Source organism: Camelus bactrianus, chromosome 1 (genome assembly GCF_048773025.1).
Source record: "Camelus bactrianus isolate YW-2024 breed Bactrian camel chromosome 1, ASM4877302v1, whole genome shotgun sequence".
NCBI classification, from domain to species: Eukaryota; Metazoa; Chordata; class Mammalia; order Artiodactyla; family Camelidae; genus Camelus; species Camelus bactrianus.
In genome coordinates this window covers 11,043,474-11,065,930 of record NC_133539.1, presented here as the reverse complement: position 1 = coordinate 11,065,930, position 22,457 = coordinate 11,043,474, and the positions used below count along the sequence as shown (strand labels likewise).

Below are 22,457 nucleotides of genomic sequence, written 5' to 3'. Positions count from 1 at the left end.
CGGCAGTTCTGTCCGTAGGTCGCCAAGGCGAGACAGTGGGAAGAGGTGACTACTGGTCTTCTGGTGTGTGTGTGGTGGGGAGGGGCTCTCGCCGCTGACACTGACACAGCTTGGCTCACTGGGGGGGTCGGGTTGCAGCTGCCATGGCTGGAGGGCTAAGGGAAGGGGACAATCTCCCCACCCCCACTCCCACCTCCACCTCAACCCTCTGAAGTTGAATGATGGTTACAGGAAGTTTTATAGTACCATTCTTGCTGCTTTGGCAAACGTTTGAAATTGTCTATGATAAAAATTTATTTTAAAAGAATCATGCAAATTTTGCATATACTCTGTTATATACCGATGCTTGTTTCAACATTAAAATGTAACTTTTGGGGGGTGTGAGTATAGCTCAAGTAGTAGAGCACATGCTAAGCCTACATGAGATCCTGGGTTCAATCCCCAGTACCTACCTCTTCTAAACATAAATAAATAAACCTAATTACCTCCCCCCCCAGAAAAATAACAAAAATAAATACATTTTTTAAATGTAACTTTTTACCAAAAATCTTTGCCAAAAATGGATACCCCAGAGAGAATTGCTGTGTTTACTTTGAGGATTTGTATACCCACAACATGACATTGCCCCACGTGGTAGGCTGAATAATAGCTCCCTCCAAATATCCACATCCTAATCCTGGGAACCTGTGAGTATTACTTCCTATGGCAAAAGCGACTTTGCAGATGTCCCTTAAGGATGTCAAATTAAGGATTTTGAGATGGTGAGATTACCCTAGATTATCCGGGTGGACACAATGCCATCATAAATATCTTTATAAGAAATAAGAAGAGAGATTTGACTACAGAAGAAGGAGATATGACAAAGGAATTGAGAGGGGGGGAAAAAGTGTGGTGGGAACAGGAGCCAAGGAATGAAGACAGCCTCCAGAAGCTGGAAAAGGCCAGGAAACAGGTTCTCCCCCAGGGCCACCAGAAGGAAACCATCCTGGCAACACCTTGATTTTCACCGCGTAACTCATTTTGGATTTCTGACTTCTAGGACTGTAAAATAATACATCTGTGATGTTTTAAGCCACCAAATCTGTGGTAATTTGTTATGGTAGCCATAGGACAAATACATCCCAGTTTGCACATCCCAGGTGTACTGGGCGGAGCACGGAGGCTGCCCCACCTGACTGGATCCCAGCTCTCCGCCTGGAAAACGGGGCTCCTGACACCTGAGCAGAGTACTGTGAGATTCACAGAAAGCACTGAGCACAGTGGACAGCTCAGGCCATTGCTCAGTAAACCTTTGTTCCCGCCTCTCTTCCCTTCCTGTCTCCCACCCCCCCCCCCCCGTACTCCATCTCTGGTCACAGTGATAGCCTAATGACTGTGCGCATTTCCTATAAAGAAAACACTGAAGGAAAAACAACGTCACCTTCAAGTTTTGGGTTATAAATTAAAGTGAGACAAAAACCAATGCCAAACGTCAAGGTCTTCGAGGTATTTGTTAAGATAGACATGTCATTATTATCTCAGAGAGTTGACCTTGATGGAAGTATTAGTTCTTACTTATGTCAAGGGGGAAAATAATTTTTTAATCAGTTTTTCTACCAGGGCACTTTTGTGGGTACTTAAAAGTTAAGATTATTACCAGAGCAGAAAATTCATTTTAACAATCAGTAGTTTGTTAGAAGTGAAAATTCCAAACTAATGAAATTAAAATTATGTTCAATTGGAAAGTGTATCAAGGAAGAAAGGGAGGGAGGGAGGGAAGAGAAGAAGGGAGGGGTGAAGTTATCAACTTAACTGCATCACCAGATGCCCTGATATCTCATTAACACTATTTCTGGGAGTGTCTGTGAGGGTTTCCAGAAGACATTAGCATTTGAATCAGTGGACTCAGTAAAGCAGATGACCCTCCCCAACTTGGTGGGCACCCTTCAATCCTTTGAGAGCCTGAATAGAATAAAAAATTGAATTCTGTCTCTACCTGACTGAATATCAGTCTTTCTCTGCCTCGTTCTCAAGCCCTCAGACTTGAACTGCTTGCACACACTGAGATATGTACATATATTTATACACGCACACATATATACACATATATTATAGTATGTGTATTTGCAATGAAATTGATTATAAGAAATTGGCTTATACAATTATGAAAGCTGAGAATTCGTGTGTGTATGTATGTATATACATATATATATCTCCTCCTATTGGCTCTGTATCTTGAGAACTTTAATACAGAAGGAAGGAAAGAAAAGAAGAAAAAGTAAATTTGTCTATAATTCCTCAATTTTAAAAAGGTTATATATCACAGACATAGAAAACACACTTATGGTTACCGAACGGGAAAGAGCAAGCAGGGATAAATTGGGAGTTTGGGATTAGCAGATACACACTACTATGCATAAATGAGATAAACAACAAAGACCTATTGTACAGCACAGGGAACCATATTCAATATCTTGTAATAACCTGCAAAGGTAAAGAATCTGAAAAAGAACAGGCATACATACATGTATAACTGAATCACTTTGCTGTACAGCTGAAACAACACAACATAGTAAATCAACTATACTTCAATTTGAAAATGTAAAAAAAAAAACTCAAAAACAAACAAGAACAACCATTCAAGTAGCTCAAAATCTCACGATTCTATAGATGAGCCATTTAATTCAGGCTCAGCTGGTGCTCTTTGGATTTTGGCTGTGCTCACCCACGGGTCTATGGTCAGCGGCTGGTCAGCTAGGGCGCTCCACTCCCAGGGGTTAGCTGGCTGTTGACTGGGTGGCATGTCTCCGATCACCCAGCAGGCTAGCCGGTGCTTGTTCACACAGTGACTGGGCAGGGGCCTGGGACAGTGGGCACACGGATGGCCTCTTAAGTCCTTGGCCTGAAACTTACACAACTTAGCAGTTCTACCTATTAGTCAAAGACAAAACAAGTCGTCAAAGACAAAACAAGTCATCAAATCAAAAACATGGAGAAATTGGCTTCAATTTTTGATGTGAAGAGAATGCAAAGTTACTGGGTGTACCAGGAGAAGAATTACAGGCATTTTTCCAATACACCATATATATCTATTGGTATTGACATTTTTGAAAACTGTTTAGCAGTACCTAGCAAAGCTATGCTCATCAACCTACTCTTCATATATAACCAATATACAAATTAGTAGTTATGTCCACCATATATGTGAAAAAGAATGTTCATAATAGTGAAAAACTGGAAAGAACCCAAGTATTCATCAACAGGAGAATGGATAAATCAATCAACCACAGAATATTCATACAATGGAATAGCATACAGGGAAAAAAAAGCAACATGTTGAATAAGAGAAGAAAGATACAAAAGAGTATATATTGTATTGCATGATTAGATCTAAGTGAGGCTTAAAACTATGCAAAACTAATCTGTGATGACAGAGGTCAGAAAAGTGGTTTCTTTGATGTTTATGGGGGGATGGGGGACAGGACTCCACCAGGAAGGACCTGAGGAAGCCTGCTCGGGCACTGAAATGCTCTATATTTTGATCTAGATGATGGTTACATGTGTGTATACGCATATGTGTGATTCATCAAGCTATATCTGTTAAGACATATGTGTTTAATTTATTATAAGTTACACCACAATTTTAAAATATTTCTTTAAAGGGTGGTAGTGGTGATAAATCTGCGTGATTGGAGTTGAGGGGAGGGTAAGTCACTGGGGCCTGGCAGGATCAGAGAAGTTGTCTTGGGCCATGGGGAATTTAAACGTGAAGGAGCCGAATAGGAAGATTTAGATATTGGCGGAGGGGGCCCATTTTCCCGCTTGAGTCAGCTGTCCTCCACCTGCCAATTTTGCCAATCCCCGTTACTCCAACCTTCCAACCTTCTAAGTTTAGGAAGAAATTGTAGTGACTTGGTCAGATACTTGCTTAAAAGTATAAAAATATATACAACCCCAATTAAGGGAGAGCTAGTAGCATAATTGTTTCTACTTCGACACATCCTGAAAAGTCAGAGATCCTGTATCTATCTTCTTATCAACCAGATCTCATTCAGCCTTGAAACTGAACCCCTCTTTGGTCACATGTCTCTGCTGCTAATAGTCTAGTCTAGGTCAATGCATTTGACCTTCAAGTCCCAGTTGAAGAGTCCCTGTCCCTTCTCCCTCCTTGTAACCATGTCTGTGTCTTACGAACGCAATGTTCCTTGCCAGCTGCTTTTTATGAGCCACATTTTTGAAGACTGCCTGGTGCCAAGGGGAACTCATTAGACTGGGAGTTGGGAGACTTGATTCCAATCTGGACTCAGTCACTAATTGGATGGGTAAGACTGAATAAGCCAGTCAACTTTCTGGAAAATATTGTGTGTGTGCATGCACGTGGGTGCATGCTGGTAGATGACGATGGTAGCTGAAGATTGGGAGATTTTTACTAGAGGTTCTTCAATAAGGGCAAACAGAGGGCTGGAGAACATGAACAGTTAAGGCAAGAAATAGAAGGAATTCATATGTATCCTAGGTTGACATTATGCACAGAAAGGGATGGAATGGATTAAGACAGATGGGGTGAAAGTAGAGGTGGACGAGAAGATGGGCTTGTTGGAGGGTGAGAAATGAGAAAAGAAGATGATGAGATGGAAGGAAAGGCACATTTGCTGGCAGGTGACAATAACAGCTCATATTTATGGGCACCTCCTACGGTCAGGGCTGCTGTCAGTACTGTACCTGGCTGTCCCCATTTGTCCTCCCCAGCTCCCCAGCAGACACATGCTGTGGTCATGCCCATCTCACAGCTGAGAAAAACCCACTGAGAGAGGCTAAGTCACTTGTTCATGGCCACACTGCTGTGAAGAGGAAGAGACAGGATTTGAAGGAGGCAGTCTGGCTCCAGAATCCATCCCCATGTCCCTTACACTCCATGTCCTATTTTTTTTTTTTTTTGATGGAGGTACTGGGGATGGAACCCAGGACTTTATGCATGGTAAGCACTGTTCTACCACTGAGCTATACCCGCCCCCCTGCACTGTCCCTTAACCAAGTACTCCTGGGTGGCATGTGCACAGCTGTGTCTACAGCAACATCGGAGGTGCACAGCTATGTGCATGGCGTACAGAGTGTCTTTTCAAGTGGATCTTCCCCCCGCTACCCCACCCCAACTTTGGAAACCCTGGAGCTCATTTCTCCCTGTCCAATCAACTGAACCACCTTGGTTCAGTTCAGAGGGAGGGGTCCACAAGAAATGCCTCAGGCCCAGCAGGCTTGGGGGCACTGGATCAAAACCAGCAGAGGGCCTGAAGTTATCTGGGTTCGCCGTCTACACTATCAGTGCCCAGCTGTACTCTGGTAGTGTAGACCTGAATCAAGAACTCTAGAAAATTGGTATATTTCATAACTAATTCTCAAAGGCTAAATTCTAGGGCTCCTCTCACATTTAGTCCTACTCATTCGAAATATTTGAAATGTTTCTCTTGATTGCATCTGTGCTCTTAGAAGACTTGGAGTCCTTGTCGTCAGCCAAGGGCTGGTGAACCCTGGGGCCCTATTTCCCCAGAGTGCAATCCATGTGGGATCTTGGCCCGCAAAACAGCCTCTCCAGTCTGAACAGAGGCTGCTGGCTTGTTGGTTCTTGGGGGATCCTATAAAAGCTGGGAGGTGTGCTCAATTGGAACAGGGAGTTCTTTTGGTTTAATTAATTGGTGATGTGTATTGCATGAGAGGGGTTGTAAGTTCAGGGCCGACATCACTCAATTTCTGCCCTCGAATAATGAATCTAAGCCAGTGAGCTGTACTGGTTGCTTAATAGCAGCAAGAACTGCCTTAATATAAGTCAAGGGCACTGCCGGTCGTTTGATTTGGTTTTCCTAAGTTATTAAGTATTTAAGGCCAAAAGTGATTGTCCTTTCTACCCCTAGTTCACATCTTGTCTTTCACGAGGCCCAGTGGGATCTGTTTTCCTATCTGAAAGCTGAGGGCCAACCTGGACCTGCGCTGGGACCTCAGGCTCCCACCTCGCAGATCTGTTTGTCTTGGAGTCCCGTCAAGCCGGGCGGTATGGAACACTCTGCTTGCACACTGAAGATGTCAGGCACACCCCCCTGACCTTTCTCCTAGCCCAACAGCTCCGATAAGTGGGCAGGCCTTGAGCCTGGAGACCCACAGACACACTTGGATGATTTTTACAGAAATCCGCTGGGCGATCTCCTGGTAGAGCTTGGGGCGGCTCCGAGGTGCCTCCTCCCAGCGCCGCAGGCATGGCCAACAGGACCAACGCCTCCGCCGCGTACTACAGCTACGAATACTACATGGACTACTTGGACCTCATTCCTGTGGATGAGAAGAAGCTGAAAGCCAACAAACGTGAGTCCTTGAACTGGGGAAGCCAGCCAGGCAGAGGCTGGGGTTTGGCCCAAACAACTTCCCTCCATTCACTTGTGAACTCTGGCAGGCATCATGGGGAAGCCGGGACGTGCCCCCGGATTCATGGCTACAGGTGAAAGGAGGGTGACACCTGTTATCCTCAGTAATAAGTTTGGAACGAACCCCCTGAGAAAGTAAAAAATACGCTATGGGAGCAGAATAGACCGGTAAGATAGATTTCTTAATAGAGTTTGATTTTTCTAGGGTTCCAGTGAGCTGAGTAAGTTTCTTCAAATTGTAGATTTTGAGTTTTCTATTGACTCTGTGCACATGTGAGAGAGAGAGAGTCATTATGTCCACTCCTCAGATGTATGACTCACTAACTCCTATTAAAGTACCCACCGATGTTTAATCTTCTTCACGGTCTCGGGACGGACAATCGCACGAGTTAACATCCTTTCCCTCATCTTCCCTGCTCAGTCTTTATCTCTTGAGTAACTTGGTACTTCGTGAGCAATCTTCTCGCATTTTTCCAGCTACTCAGGCAAGATAACAAGTAAGCTGAGGAAATGAGCATGAAAAACAAAACAAAATAAAACAGAAACAAAGTTTCAGTCCCAGGAGCACATCCTCTCTGCCTGTCCCAAAGTCTGGGATGCTTTGGGCATTTCACTACGGTCATGCAATGTGTCCATCAAAGAATAAACGCAGTTTTTAGAAGGAATGAGATGCTTCTCGTATGAAAAGAAAGATAGTCTATTACACCCCAGCTCAGAACTGAAGTTCACTCAGATGTTAGTATTTAATAAAAGGAGGCAGATCCCTGGCAGGACCCTTCGTGAAAGTCTTTTAGAACGTCTGATTAGGAAGTATTTCTGTTTCCAGTTTCATTGACAACTTCCAGAACTTGAGGTGCCCATCCATGTTTGCTGAGGACTTACTGTCCCAGCACTGCAGCAGAGCTTTTGGACGGGACAATAGTTTTCGTGTGTTTTCTGATACAAGGTATATGATCATGAAATTAAAATGCAGATTTTTGTACATACAGCTCACAGTAAGGAAGACATATAGGAACAGGCATAAAGTGGCAGGTTTGAAATAAAAGCCCACTCTCATGTATATATTATCACAAGTCCAGAACTTCAGGATATGTCTTGATCTGGACAACAACATGTAGGTCTGCAGTCAGGAAAGACTTTTAAAAAATTAACTTGATTAAATAAAATCCTGGCTCAGCTTGAGACACTTCCCTCCTTTTGTGTGACATGCTGCCTGACCATAACCTGGGTTTCAAAACTCCTCCCTGAGGCTTTGGGTGGGGGGGTCCCTTTGCAACTTTAGAATCTTAGGACCAACAATCTCAATCTTCTGCCCCCACCTCCCTTACCCACTAAACAACTTCCATTTCTGGGAAAAATGTCTTGTGTTCTCTAAACTGTGTGTGAGGTTGCAGATGATCTTTCTTGCACACATGAACCAGAGTTGGAAGTTTATACCCGGTGAGCCCAGAAATCGGGTTCAATAAGAAACTCCTCCCCAAATTCTCAAACCCAGTAAAGACCCTTTTAGAGAGGAAGCTTGCTTCAGATGCCAGTCACTGGCCCTCCAGACAACCTAGATGTTGGGGGCTTTTGACACCCACAGGGAGGGGCCACTCACTGGGTCCCTCCTATGAAGAGTAAACATCCAGTGGTGCTTTGATAGAAGTTATCCAAGTTACACATCTCAGGGGACACACAAAGTGGCTCTCCCCCATATTTTCATACAGACAATGGAAAACGTGACATCTATAATTTTAAAAAACTCAACCAGCTTCTTGGAACTCCCCCCACTCCAATAAATTAAACTTTATCAAGAAATCCATCTTAAGTGTCTCAAAAGTATCTTTGTGTGTTAGGAAGTTGATTCTAACTGTATTACAGGAGCTCTCAGATACCACGTTACATCCAGCCCCCGGTGTCAGGCATCTTCGACACCCACGGGAGAGGGTGCCTTTATTTCCATCTGTCCCTCACACATCACAGGCCTCGTGTCTTATCCGAATTTAATTTCTCTTGTCTCTGGAAAAGATGTTTGGTGCTAGACAGAAATCCCTCCCCCCCCCCAACCAGGGTGTTTACGCCCTGAATAGGCATTTGCCTGTTTCATTCTGGAAGACTGGCTCCGGGGCAGCGGCTGTGTAGAGGCTGTGGATGTGGACTCCCGAGGCTGTCGGCTGTAATTCGCATCTGAGCTCAGCCACTTACTAGCCCTGTGACTTTGGGCAAATAAATTGGGACGGCCGGGCCAAATTCAGGAGGAGGGAATGAGATGTGTTCCAATGGGAGAAGGGTTAAAAATTCAAGGCAGTCTTTTTTTTTAAAATTAAACTATGGTTGCTTTATAATATTGTATTAGTTCCGATTGTACAGCAAAGTGATTTGGTTATACATATATATGTATTCTTTTTTCTGATTCTTTTCCATAATAGCTTATTATAAGACATCGAATACAGCTCTCTGGGCCATACAGAAAATCCTTGTTGTTTATTTGTTTCATATACAGTAGTGCATGTCTGTTAATCCTATACTCCTAGTTTATCCCTCCCCCTCTTTCTATGTCTGTGTCTGTTTCTGTTTTGTAAATAAGTTCATTTGTACTATTTTTTAGATTCCACATATAAATGATATCACCTAATATTTGTCTTTCTGTCTGACTGACTTCATTTAGTATGATGATGTCCAAGTCCATCCATGTTGCTGCAAATGGCATTATTTCATTCTTTTTCATGGCCAAGTAGTATTCCTCTGTGTGTGTGTGTGTGTGTGTGTGTGTGTGTGTGTGTGTGTGTGTATCACATCTTCATTATCCAGTCGTCAGTCGATGGACATTCAGGTTGCTTCCATGTCTTGGGTATTGTAAATAGTGTTGCTGTAAACATTGGGTGCATGTATCTTTTCAAATTATTTTTTTCTCTGGATATATGCCCAGGAGTGGAATTGCTGGGTCATATGGTAAGTCTGTTTTTGCACGTACACACACCTATACACCCATTTACAATTAGTCTCCTACTCTGTGTAGTATTTGCAATAACTCCTTCCCGGAGCTGCTGTGAGCAAACTGAGAACTTCCTTGAGTCCCCTCCCTCTTCCCTGGGCCTGTCTGTAATTGTATCAGGCTGGACCCAGTGGGTGGGCAAGTGGCCATCCTCTCCAATGGAGGGAGGACGGGATGCTGAGCTTGCTGGAAGTTGTGTCATCAGCTGGTGATAATAACTCCATGTTCTTGCAACTTTAGAAAACATCAACCTACAAGTTTACTTCCTTCTTCCCCCTGCTTTCTGTCTCTCTCCATCTTCACTTCCAGCTCCACAACCTTTTCTTCCCCTTGTTGCACTCCCCTTAGGGTAACCAACCTTCTAGGTTTGCCAAGGACTGTCCCACAGATGCATACCAGGGCACCCAGGAACATCAAATGGTCATCTTGATTCTCCTCTTCTTCCACAAGCCCCACAGACATAGTAATAGGGCTGCGCTATCCCATCAGGCAGAGAAAATTAGGAAAAAGCTCCTTCTCTGGGCACACAGCTAATCACAACCCATTCAGGCAGTGCACAACATGTGTAACTTTTCACAGCGTCCCTGCATAGGAGAGACTCCAGGCTCAACCACAGGCCTTTTGCTCATTTCCCTGCCCCTTCCTTTCCCAGTAGGTCTAAGTTTCCCCTTCCCTCTTGTTAGTCCTTCTGAAATTAGGCACTGTCAATTTTGTTTTCTTTCTGTTGCATGAGACCCACTTCCACAGTAGACCAGAAACACTCCACACATTTTCCCACCTTCTGGATGTTACTCATGAATAATTAAACAATCAAAATTCTGTGACTATCCATTACAGGCCAGACTCTGCACTGGGAGCTGGCGGTACAAAAGCAAAAAGACTAAATCCATGTCCTCAATTTTTTTGCAATAGCTATTTTATTACTATTATTACCCATTTTGTGATCATAGATAATTGATAATCCAAGTAGGTTACAGACATCATAACATTCCTCTACCAAACTTAGGAAACTATTAAAAGTTAGAACATAACAGTACATCTAAAGATTTCAGTAATTATTTCCTAGTATCATCTAATACCCAATTCTCCAATTTTCCCCAAATGTGTGTGAGAACTGTTGTCCGCTCCATGCTGATGGGCTGCATCTGGTGATGTCCCTGAAGTGTCTTTTTGTCTAATAGGCCCTTTTTGTAGATGACACTGGCTTGAGGAAGCAATCGAGCGAGCAGGTCACTGTTTATCCTCAAGGTCCCATCGGGTGGGACACACTGATCGTGAATAAACAGTTACTCAGCTCATGACATTAGGCTGGAGATTTGCAAAATTTGCCAACAGAGCACAGGGAAGGACATCCTTAGAGAGAAGTAAGAGGTGAAGGAAGGCTTCCCAGGGAAGACTCGGGAAAGCTGAGTCCAAAAGGTTGAATTTGCCTGCTACACGGAGGGCGGGCGCAGGGTAGAGAACAGTTACACTCCTGTGCATAAAGGACGTGCGTCCGGAAGGGTGTTTTGGGAAAAGTGACAGAGGCTGTGCTTCTGAGGACCCCAGGAAGCTGTGGGGGGTCGTTTCAAATTGTTAAGCAGGGAAGACACAAGGTCCAGTTTGCTTGCTAAGGGTCTCACTCTGGTGAACGTAGAAATGTGAGGGTGGGTAGGGAAGTGGTGAGATCTGGGCAGGAGACGGCCACAGGCTGGGGCTGGAAGCATGCAGTTGAACAGATCCCTCCCCTGTGCCCTGGTGTTACAGATGCGAAGGTGGAAGTACGTAGGGGAACAAGGGCACAGAGGGGCCGAGTGACCTGCTTAATGTCACCCCGTGAGATACTTACAGAGCCGGGACCTACATTCCAGCTCCGACGCCTCAGGACTCTTCCCAGCACACTTGGCAGATTGGGGGCAGATTCTCACCACGATGCCAGACCCAGCAGGGCAGGAAACTTCGGCCATCTCTCTCTCTCTCCCCAGCTCCCGACCAGTGGCTAGCACACAGTAGGCACACCATAGGTCTTTGTGGAATGAATGAATGAGTAAGTACATGTGAAGTGGGCAGCTACTGCATGCATTAATTTTTATGATGAATATTTCCATCAGTTATTAATTTATTGCCTCTTGGCTCTGAATGAACCTTTCAAAATGTGCTCTGTGACCAATGACAGAATTCCTTTAAAGTGAGCACATGTTAGGCCTTCTCAGGAAAGGGTTCTGGAGAGGCACCTTCTGCAAGAGGGTGATGGGCGGGGAGGGGGAGAGGTCAGCAGTGAGGGTGTGGGTACGTCTGGTGGAACCAGCCCTGGGCCCTGGCGCAGAATCTGGTCTCTCTAAGATCGTGCAGCCTCGGCATAGTGGTAATCCCTCTGTGGCCATCTCAACACAGAAACCAAAGCCCCTGGGCCAGCTGTAGCCTGTTGAGGACCGGGTCACACACAGAGGGGCTGCGCCTCCTAGAGCCCCCACCAGCCAGCTCCCCCCTCACGTCTCCATCCCTTCCCCTCAAGGCTGGGGCTCTGGAGTACGCATGGTTTGTGTGTGGTTTGTGCAGGAGCTCCAGGCCAGCTCAGACCTGACTAAACCAGCCAACTTTTCTGCCATCCATTGGCCAGACCACATCTCCTCCAGGGAGGTCTGAACCCCATCCCACTTTGTTCTTCCTTGGTGTCACGGGCTGAATCATGTCCCCCTGCCTCCAGTCCTTTGTCGAAGTCCTAACCCCCAGTACTCCAGAATGTGACTGTATATGGAGACAAGGCCTTTCTAGAGGTAATTAAGTTAAAATGAGGTCATTGGGATGGGCCTTAACCCAAAATGACCGGTGTCCTTGTAAGGGGAGCTTAGAACACACACACACACAGACACACACCCCGAGGGACGACCACGTGAGGACCTAGCGAGAAGGCGCCATCTGCAGGCTGAGGAAGGAGGCCTCAGAAGAAACCGACCCTGCTGACACTGATCTTGGACTTCGAGCATCCAGAATTCCACAACTGTGAGAGAATAAAAGTCTGTTGTTTAAATTATCCAGACGTGGTATTTTGTTCCAGCAGCCTGTCAGTCTATTCAGACTGCTACAACAAAATGCCATAGACTGGATGGATTGTAAACAGCTGAAATGTACTTCTCACGGGTCCGCAGGCTGGGACGTGTGCATCAGACACATAGGCAAGGCCCTGGGGCAGCCCCACTGACTCAAGGGCAGGGCGCCAACTGCCCTCTCCTGCAAGGTGAGGGGTGTGGTGGACTCTGAATATTGTCTACTGTCCCTAAAGAAAATTCTTTAGAGTTAAGCATCACTAAATCAGATTTTAAGTAGTCAACATCCGCCTCAGTCTACTCAGGCTGCCATAACAAGATAGCACAGGCTGGATGGCTTAAACAACAAGCATTTATTTCTCACAGTTTTGGGGGGCTGGAAGTCCAAGATCAAGGTGGCCACAGACTCACTGTCTGGTGAGGGCTTGCTTCCCGGCTTGTAGGTGGCCCCCTTCTCATTGTGTGCTCACACAGCCTTCCCTTTGTGCAAACGGAGAGAGAAAGAGTGTATGTGTATCTCTTTCTCTTAGTATAAGGGCGCTATTCCCAACAAGGGGCTCCACCCTCATGACCTCTTCTAAACCTAATCACCTCTCAATGGCCCCACCTCCAAATACCATCACACTGGGGATTAGGGCTTCCACATGAGAATTGGAGCGGGAAGGGCCCAGACATTCAGTCCATAGCAGCACCTTTGTCTTGGACATCAGCTGAAGCAGACACAGAGAGTTTACTATGACATCCTGTCTCCTAAATATATTTCAGATAGGACCTGGCTCTATGTGCTATTTTGTACTCTGCTCTTATCAACCTCACAATATCTTGTTTTCCCATGTTGTTAAATATTCTTTCACAAAAACCTTGTAAATAAGCTGCACAGTGGTCTAGAAATTTGTGTCTCTGAATATATAGGATGTTTCTAGGATTTTGCTCTTATAAGTAATGACCTGGGGAGAGAAGAACTTCTTCCACTGCTGTGTGTTAAGTAAAGATGTCTTGCCTACTTTTGTCCTCAGTATTTGAGTTCAAATAAGTTCACTAAAAAAGAAAAAGGCTAAAAAATCTGCAAAAACAGAAACCTCCCTCATCCTCACTCTGGGCTACTGTTATCACTGTGTCCCTTTGGTTTTCTCTGATTAATCAGCAAAAGGCAGCATCGGGCAGTCTTGGATGCTCTGTCACTTGGCTTTGAAGGTAGGGAAAGGTAAGCATGAGTGCAGGTGAGGGTGGACAGAGGTCAGCCACAGGAAGGTGACCTTCTTCGCTGACAAATGCGACTTTCTCTCTTTGCCAGTTCCTCTGGGTTGGGTGTCCAACCCGTCAAACAAATCAGAAAGCATCACATCCTAGGTCTCTGCAGAGGTGCACATCAAAGACAGAAGGATGCTCGGAATGCTTTCGGGTGAGATAAAGAGGCAAAGCGCTCTCAGATCATCTCACTAGAAGGTCACCTGAAGCAGCTGGTTGACATAGGGAAGGCCAGGCGGGCTTCAACTCCTGTGCTGAGTAAAGAAGGAGACAAAAATAGAAGTAAAAATACCCAGGCTCATGTGCTAACCTAACAAGCAGGAGGGATTTTTAAGATTTTTGTATTCATGCCCATACAATGGAATTTATTCCATGACGGTTGGGCAGATAATTGGAAACATCTAGGGATTTAGATATATTTTTATGAGCGTTCGGTGCTGAGTTGAAGGCTGTGGGTTGCCCTTTCCCATGGGTGGCTTGGAATCTGGTGTGATTTTGTTACAGGGGCTTCACAAGGATTGTGACCCCTGTGATTTTCAGATGTGGCTACTGTTTCACAGAAAAGGTTAAGAATCTCCCCACTGCCATCCAGAAGGTCGAAAATGCAAATCTGTTTCCTGAGGTCCTGGCTAAACAGACTAATTATGTTTGACCTTCCATCTGTTCCCTTTTCAGAGGCTAAGCTTAGGAGAAAAACAGTCCTATGTTCCAATCTTACAGCGGCAATACACATGATTTTAATACGACGGGTACCTGGATACCACACTAGTGCCCCCACTGCTGGGCGCAGCAAGATGGACTGATTTCCCTCCGGCCATGCCTGGTGTTGCTGCTGTATTATTTACCTCTCAGGTCAATATGTTTTTTTTCCTTTAATTATGGATGGGGAGGAATCTGTCAGAGCCCATACTGACTTCTGCTGACACACTGCCTCTGGCAGCTTCAGTAATGAGGCAGTCTGCTCATCTGCTGCCCCGACAGCTGGGAGAGAAAGAATAAAAACACCCCATGAACCAACCTCTTCTGAATACAGAGACTTCAGTGTAAAGACTGGACAAAGGACCTATGTATTTAAGTCTTCTCTCTTGTTCAGAGCGATCAAGCTCAGGTTACAACTTTAATTATGATGTCTAAGTCTTCACCAAATGGTCAGTGCCGTGGGTGTGATCTAAGCAGTGAAAGTGATTTTTAAACAAAGATACGAGAATGTTTTACCTTGGAATAAATTTCCATCAAGGTAGCCCCTTGAAAAGGTGCTACACTTGAATGAGTCTGTCATTGCTCAAAAACTGCTTGGATCTCTTCCTTTGGAACTGGCTTGTGTGGCCTGACATGTTCTATGAAATGTCCACAGTAATAAATCATGTATTTCTTTTGAGGGTGGATTTGCTGCTGGGAAATAGTTAAAAATGACCCAGAAACCAATCAGGTGAATGAAAAGAAGCTGATTGATACCACCTGGGTGTCAAAAATAAATTATGCTCTCATAAAGCAGCAAAATTGGGATGTGTGTGTGTGTGTGTGTGTGTGTCCTTGAAGGTAATTTCAAAAGAATAATTTATAAATGTTTATAAATGTTTGATCAACATATGTATTTTAGGAAAATTTAGATGATGCTATGATAGAGGATGATTATTTTGAAGGTTAGCATTCATTTGGATTTGCCTTTTTTTTTTTTTTTTTAATGGAGGTACTGGGGATTGAACCCAGGACTTCTACATGCTAAGCAAGTGCTCTACCACTAAGCTATTTCCCTCCTCCTTGGACTTGTCAGCTTTGGTATGATCATTTAAAAAGTCATTTCTTAAAAATAGAGAAAATTGGTTACAATGAACAGAGTACCAGATAAACTAAAAGTTGGTTTCTCGCTCATGTAAAAGTTTGCAGGGTAGGGTGGTGGGTCAACTCCATGAAATCTTCGGGAACCGGCTTGTGGATGTGTCCTCATCACCATGTTCCGAGCCTTGCTCTAGCCATCACATCCATGTTCTGGGCACCGAAAGGAAGTAAGGGAGTAAGAGGGGACATAGGAATTAGAAATCCAGCAGTCTCTGCAGGACGGACTCTTAGAAGCTGTCCTGTAACTGCTCCACTCACATCTCATTGGCCAGAACCTTGTCACATGATCATACCTAGCAGAAAGGGTGGCTGGGAATTGTAGTCTTTACCCCAGGCAGCCATGTGCCCTCCTTTAGGAAGGCTTCTGTCAGTACAGAGGCACCTGAAAGCAGACATTAGACCAGCAGTCTACGCCACAGTTACCTTTACTCATAGCCTACACTGTAGTGAGCTTGAAGGATGTCATGATATCACGGGCCACAAAGCCTCTTAACAGAAATAATTTTAGTTCTACTTACATATTGTTCACAACCATTAAACAAGGACTCGTGCCACGTGCATTGCATAGACATATTATTTTATTTAACTTGCCTAACAGCCCATATAACACATTCTGTTATCTCCATTTAACAGATGAGGAGAACAGATTTAAAGATGTAAAAATCCCAGACTGCCTGAGCTCACATAGCTAGGAAATGGAAAAGTCAGAATTTGAACTCAGAGCCATCCACCTCCAGAGCCTAGGGTCCTTAACCCCATTATTATTCCCCAAGAAGGGGAAATTCTTGGGGTGAATCTTCTACTAGGACTCAGGAGAAGAGGGAAGGGAAGAGGAAGGGGGAGAAAGGAAGAAGGGGTGGGGAGACGACACGCGGGAAGCGGAGTATTCCGTGGCTGGACCAGTTTCATTGTCAAGCCAGCCTGGTGCTCCTGGTTGTAAAAACAAGCCCACAGATGTTTAAACACTTCCAACACTGGAGAATGACAGCTCTTGCCCTTGGAACAAAATGTTCTCTCCAAGCACTTAGGCTGAATCTTCAGGAGGAAAAGGAAAAAAACTATTTTCTTGGCTGCCTTTTTCAACATGATGAAGGAGAACGTACTACAGGAAACAGCTAGTGGCTACTGATGATCTCTTTGGTCTGATGAAATTCAAAGTTTGCTTCTCTGAAGACTCCGTGCTCAGGGAGAGGTATCATCTCACTTCCAGCTCAGTATCTGGGGAGATAATGGCCAAAGGCTGGGACAGACAGTGTGAGCCTGGGACAGGGAGCGGGTATCACAACCGCTCAGTTTTTGAAGCTGCTTCCTGAAAGGCTCTGACGAACTTACCTAGGTGCCAAAGACCTCAAATCCTGCTTCATTTTTAGGAAGGAAAAAGAGCGTCAGTGTCTGCCGAAATTGGAAACATCCTTACCCAGTGAAATCGCAAACCAAATTTTCTGAAAACATACACACTGTCATACTTTGGTGGTTATACAATGAGTTATGATTCTTTGGGATGGAGTTGAGCTGAAGCAGGTATTGGAGAATAATGCACAGTGAGCAGGCAGGAAAGACTAAGAAAGTCAGAGGCTTCTTCTGAAAATCCTTATGCTTAGGACAGACAGCAACAACCTCATTTCCTCTGTCCCAGGAGCCTGTATGTCCCCTTCAACAGTTCGATGCTCTAGGGCACCACCAGCAGCTTCTCAGCTCAGAAACAAAATGGAGAGAATGTGAGAGCCAACCTGGGGGTCTCTGCTGTCCCATCCTCTCTGCAGTGTGAGTGCCAAGTTGCTGATGCATTACAAGGTGGCAGGAGCTCGTGATTCTTTTCGCAAATACTGCATCTTTTCCTTATTACCTGTCTTGGACGCTAACTGTTAGGGTCTAAGATCAACTCTTACAAGGTCTCAGTTTCTCTCTCTACCTGTCTTGGGTCATGGAGGGCGGAGGTAACACCCTTTACTCAAATACCATTGTTTACCCCACAAATGACTCACAAATCTCTATCTTCCACTGATTCATCCATTCATTCAGTTGTTCCCTTGTCCACTCATTTATAAACATCTTTTCCTTTAAATACAACACAAAAACATCTCTTTGAACAGAAAGCAGGGCAGGGCTAGCGCTGCTGGTACAACAGGGGTTTCGAGGAGGATGCTGCGGGAGGAGGGGCAGGGGAAAGGTGTCAGTGGTTTCTGGGGTGCCAGGTTGGCCCGCTCTGAATCCTTAACAGCCTCCAGCAGGACCTGGCTCACAAAGGTGCTTAATACCTACCTGCTGATTAGCATCCTTTAGTAGCCTCCTTTGGTCCCACATGTAGGCACCTAGCACATCCCGGTTGGGGGCATCTCATCCTGGGGCATGTGGGTCTGGGATGAGATGCTTGCAGACACTAATTATGAGCTGGTACTTGGTGCCCACAGCCATAGACAACCACCAAGAAAAACTGTCAGGTGGCTGCAGTTCCCTAGCAATTTGCCGAATGTTCCTGAACTGGAGCCCCAGAGAAAAGGCACTCCTGACCTGCGAGGTTCGACCCAGGGCCTGGAAAGGTCTAAGCGTCTTTTCTGGTTTCCCCTGGCCCCTTGTCCACCGCCAAGAAAGGGGCCAGCTCTCCCCACGTCCCCGAGCAGGCTGGCCAGGGCGGGCCACGGTTAACTACTCTGCAGAGGGAAGGGCCTGGCCCTCCGTGGAGCAGCTGGCACCATTGTCTGCACACATCCTTTCTCTAAGTCTCTCATCTTGGGGTCTCTGAAGCTGTCCCCAATGGGCTGGTCATGAAAGGCTCCTGGTAGGGGCCGCAGCCCTCACTGGGAAGGGGAGGCCAGTCTGCCGCACGAGGTTTCCCACAGATCTTTCTTCTCCCTCCCAGGGAGAGAGACGGGAGCGGAAATCATCCTCTGAGCAGCAGGAGCAGCCGATAAAACAAATCCATGAGATGCCACCTAATCTCAGTTACTCTTTTCCACTCAGTGTCCACCCTAAGCTGACCCAGTGGCCAGTGGCTCAGGGAAAAAGCCAGGTCCCTGCTGCCCTGTTCCTTCTCAAGGGTAATGGAAACATCTTCTCCCTGGTCACAGCCAGGAACGCTTACACTCAGGGCCCTGTTCCCACAGCACGTGGGGGCCCGTATCTCCCTCACTGACGTGGAGACGCGTGTCCCCCTCCCGCAGACTCGATCGTCATCGCCTTCTGGGTGAGCCTGGCTGCTTTCGTGCTGTTTCTCTTCCTCATCCTGCTCTACATGTCCTGGTCAGGCCCCTCGCAGACCAGGTGAGTAAGGGTGGCGCGGGGGCGGTGGTGACTTACCCGGCCAAGTAGGGAGTGACCATCTGTCCTCAGGGTGGAATGTTATTTGGCCACAGAAAGGAATGAAGCCGGTTCATGCTGCAACACGGATGAACCTTGGAGGCATCGGGCTACGTGAGAGAAGCCAGACACTGAAGGCCACCGTCGTGCGATTCCGGGGATGTGAAGTGCCTAGAAGAGGCAAACCTGTAGAGACAGAGAACAGCTAGCGGTCGCCTAGGGCTGGGGGAGGCAGAGGAAGGGGAGTGACTGCCGACGGGTACAGGGATTTTGGGGGGAATGGTGTAAATATTCTGAAACAGATTGTGGTGGTCACACAACTCAGGGTAATATACTAAAGATGACTGAATTTTACATTTTAAAAGGAAGAATTTCGTTGTGTATAAAACAGATCTCAGTTAAGCTGTTGCAGACAGTGAAGCCAAGGTGACTCTCTGTGTTAGTTAGGTCTTGCCAACCAGCTCACCAGGAAAATGGGACCCTCACTGAGGCATCTATGGCCACTGTCTGTCATTGAATGCCTACTGTGTGCCTCAGTGGGTAAATTAAATTGGGGGTAAAATCTATGAGTTCCGAGTAGTGATTCGAGCCGAGCTCAGGACTTGTTAATTCTCCTTACTAGACAGTTGTCCGGTTCTCCCAGGTAGCTTCATCTGCCCAATGCAGCTACCGCTGCCCCGGTGACAGTGCTTACTAGGGTCCCTATACCATCTCTCTCCCGGCCGCAGCTGATGGGACCGGGGTGGGCAGCTAACCAGGAGATGGCTGGTCCAGGGCTGGCCAATGCCCCTGGGCACGTGAGGCCTGGCAGGAAAGCTGGCACCTGGAGGCCCTGGGGGACCAGGAGGAAGACAGGACTGGAATCCATTGTGGACCAAGAAGTCTTGGGGAGTGGAAACCATGTCAGCCTAGGAGGCTGGTAGCAGGGAGAGGTGAGCAGAGCTGTTCTGGGACAGGAAGGGATGAGGAGCCTCTAAGCCCCTGAAAGATCCAGAGATGGCAGCCCCTGTGCCCGAGAGGGTCCCACTGCCCGTTCCTGTGAGCACCTGTGGACAGACCCACCTCGAGGGGCCTCTGTTTCCTCTACCCCCTCCCTCACTCACCCTGCCCACAGTGTCTCATCCACCAGGTCTACACACAACAGGTCATTTCTCTATCTGGTTTCTCTGGGTCACACGTGGGAGGCAGGGACTGGCTTTCCAGCAATGAAGAAATCCATTCTTTTCTTTCAGTATTTAGAACTCACATCGAATCTAAGCCGATATTTACCCCTAAGAGATCCCTGAGGGACTAACTAATGAAATTACCATTCTTTTCTGCTCTTCTGAGGTGAATTAGAGCAAGCCCTGTGCTACAACAGTTTGCAAGTGGAAAGTTCCCCGGTTCTGTGGGCACACAGGGGTCTTGAGCATCTTCTGGGCTACATACAATTTTACAACAGGGCGAAATGCTGACACTGTTTGCCCTGACTGGCCACATGGCTCACTAAAGAAAATGCTCTCCAGGAACTTTCTAACAGATGAGGAATGCTCAGGGCAGCCAAAAGGGTGCTTAGTTAGATTTAGGAATGAAGATGCCAAGTTGCTTCCCAAGGTTCTGTCCACACTTAAAAAGAAAAAATCATGCTACCATCATCTGAATCATCAGAAAGGAGGACTCTGCTCCCTCATGCTCCCTTCCTGGCCTTCTTCATTCACTGATAACCATGTTTAAACTAGGTCTCTAGCTTAGACAGCTATCAGTACATCGCTTCATCTCATCCTAATGATACCCACGAGGCAATTATAGTCCCATTTCATTGATGAAAGTGAGGGCAGGCGGGACGTGCCCACTGCCCCCAGCATCTCGAGTGCAGGAGGCTCCGTCCAGGGAGGATGGGTTTCTGGCTAAGATACAAGTAGGCTTGAGGCATGGATATGAGATGAACTACACTCAAACACGTGGACGGAGGGAAGGTCAACCTGCCCCTCCCCCTCACCCCCCCAGCTGTGACCAGAGGTCAGAGGGGAAGCCCCAAGGTCAGGGTCTCCATCAAGCACTTCCTCTTCTCTTCCATTTCTCCACCATGGCGACCTGGGCGACCTGGATGAGCCGGGCTGACCCTCCCCGGGGACTGCTCCCCTGACAGAGGACTTCTTGCCCAGAAGCCTCCCCTATGGGACCTGGACAGGCAGGAGGGTGCAGCAGGAAAGCCCCCGGGAAGGACTGCTCTCAGGCAGCTTGGATGCCTGCCCCCCATCTGCTCTGTCCACAGGAACAGCACGCAGCGCCACTCCATGTGCCGCTGGAGTCTCAGTCTCAACCTCCCGCTCTGCGTCTGGAGGCACTGCCTGTGCCACAGGGCCCCCCAGGGGACCCCGCAGCCTCCACCCAGCGTGGGTGAGGAATCAGGCCGCCGAGCAGCCAGCCCTGCCCAGCAGCAGCCGCAGCTGGAGAGCCCCTCCACCTCGCCCCCCACCACCCCCCAGGCCCCCACCGCTCTCCTCTGGGAACTGGCCCTCGACGCGGACTCGCACGGCATCCGCTGACATCGGGAACGAGCCCAGCGAGCCTCCCCTGCAGACACAACCTCCTGACCGTAGAACCGACCGGAGCCGCTGCTGAGGGAACCGGGGGACTCCAGCCAACCCGGACACACACGTGCCTCTGAAAGCCCGTTCACAGTGGCAGGACGTGCACCTAGGCAAGATGACAGTACAAGTGGGCACATGTTTGCTTTTATCCAAGGCCGGCAATCACCCACCTAGCAGAGGGAAATAGTCCAGACTGCTCATTTTATTTACCCTACTTGAGCTCCTTCTTACTGCTTATGCTTGCTTTGGGAAGGGGAGAAATATTTGGAAATAAAGTATGTATGAATTAAAAATTTGAAAGTCTTCACTCACTAATCTTTTTATGCCACTTTTCAGTTTCAACTGTTACTTCTGTAATATCGGCCCTGAGTTGGCTTGGCTGATCTGTCTCTTTTCAGGACGCCCAGCGAGGGCTTGCCAATTTCCCATCCATCTGCCACTGATAGTCACTGTTACCAAAATGGAACAGTGTGTGCCTGGCCAGGGTCACTGACTGTGGTCAAGGGACCTGAATCACACCTGACCTCCCCGAGACTTCTGACAGAGCCCAAGGAGGCGTCTCCCCAGAGGAAGCAGCCTGGCCCGGCAGACAGGGCCTAAGCCCAAGTGGCAGGAGGGTGCCATATTGGGTGTGACTTCATGTGACCTCTGATGTGAGACCCCCCAAAACCCTAGCTCTTTAGTGCCTGACAGTCTGCCCCTGGCCAGGAGCCAGCACCATGCCACATACCCATAAACACCCCCCCATCCCAGGTGACTAAAGAAAAGTCCCCCGAGGTGAGGGCCAGACTTGGGGGCAGTGGTGGGAAGGGAAGACGAGGGGAGGGAGATTGATGGGCCCCAGGGATGTGGAAGCGGGAGAGGGGAATACATGGCCTTTCCAACTAGAATCGAAACCAAGGATTCTGGCTTCAGAATATTCTACGAACATCACTGTGGGGGTTTGTGGGGGAGGGAAAAGGGCAGGTAACAGGTCCTTGCTTTCTAGTCAATGAGCCCTATCTGTGGTAAGGGGACATGTGCAGGTCAGCATTACTCTTGGTAAAAATCTTCCAAGTCATTAAAAAAACCAGAAGAAAGTCTAAACACCACTGGAGGTAAACAG

At 47.0% G+C, this 22,457-nt stretch overlaps 1 protein-coding gene across 1 annotated transcript; it reads left to right on the top strand.

The window, feature by feature from the left end:
- The first annotated feature begins 5,808 nt into the window (after window positions 1-5,808).
- MRAP (melanocortin 2 receptor accessory protein) lies at window positions 5,809-21,613 on the top strand. The gene is given in 4 exon segments (XM_010956839.3): window positions 5,809-6,333; window positions 18,644-18,743; window positions 21,034-21,136; window positions 21,138-21,613. Coding segments are annotated over 4 exon segments (555 nt in total). The 5' UTR covers window positions 5,809-6,227; the 3' UTR covers window positions 21,384-21,613.
- Window positions 21,614-22,457: the final 844 nt, after the last annotated feature.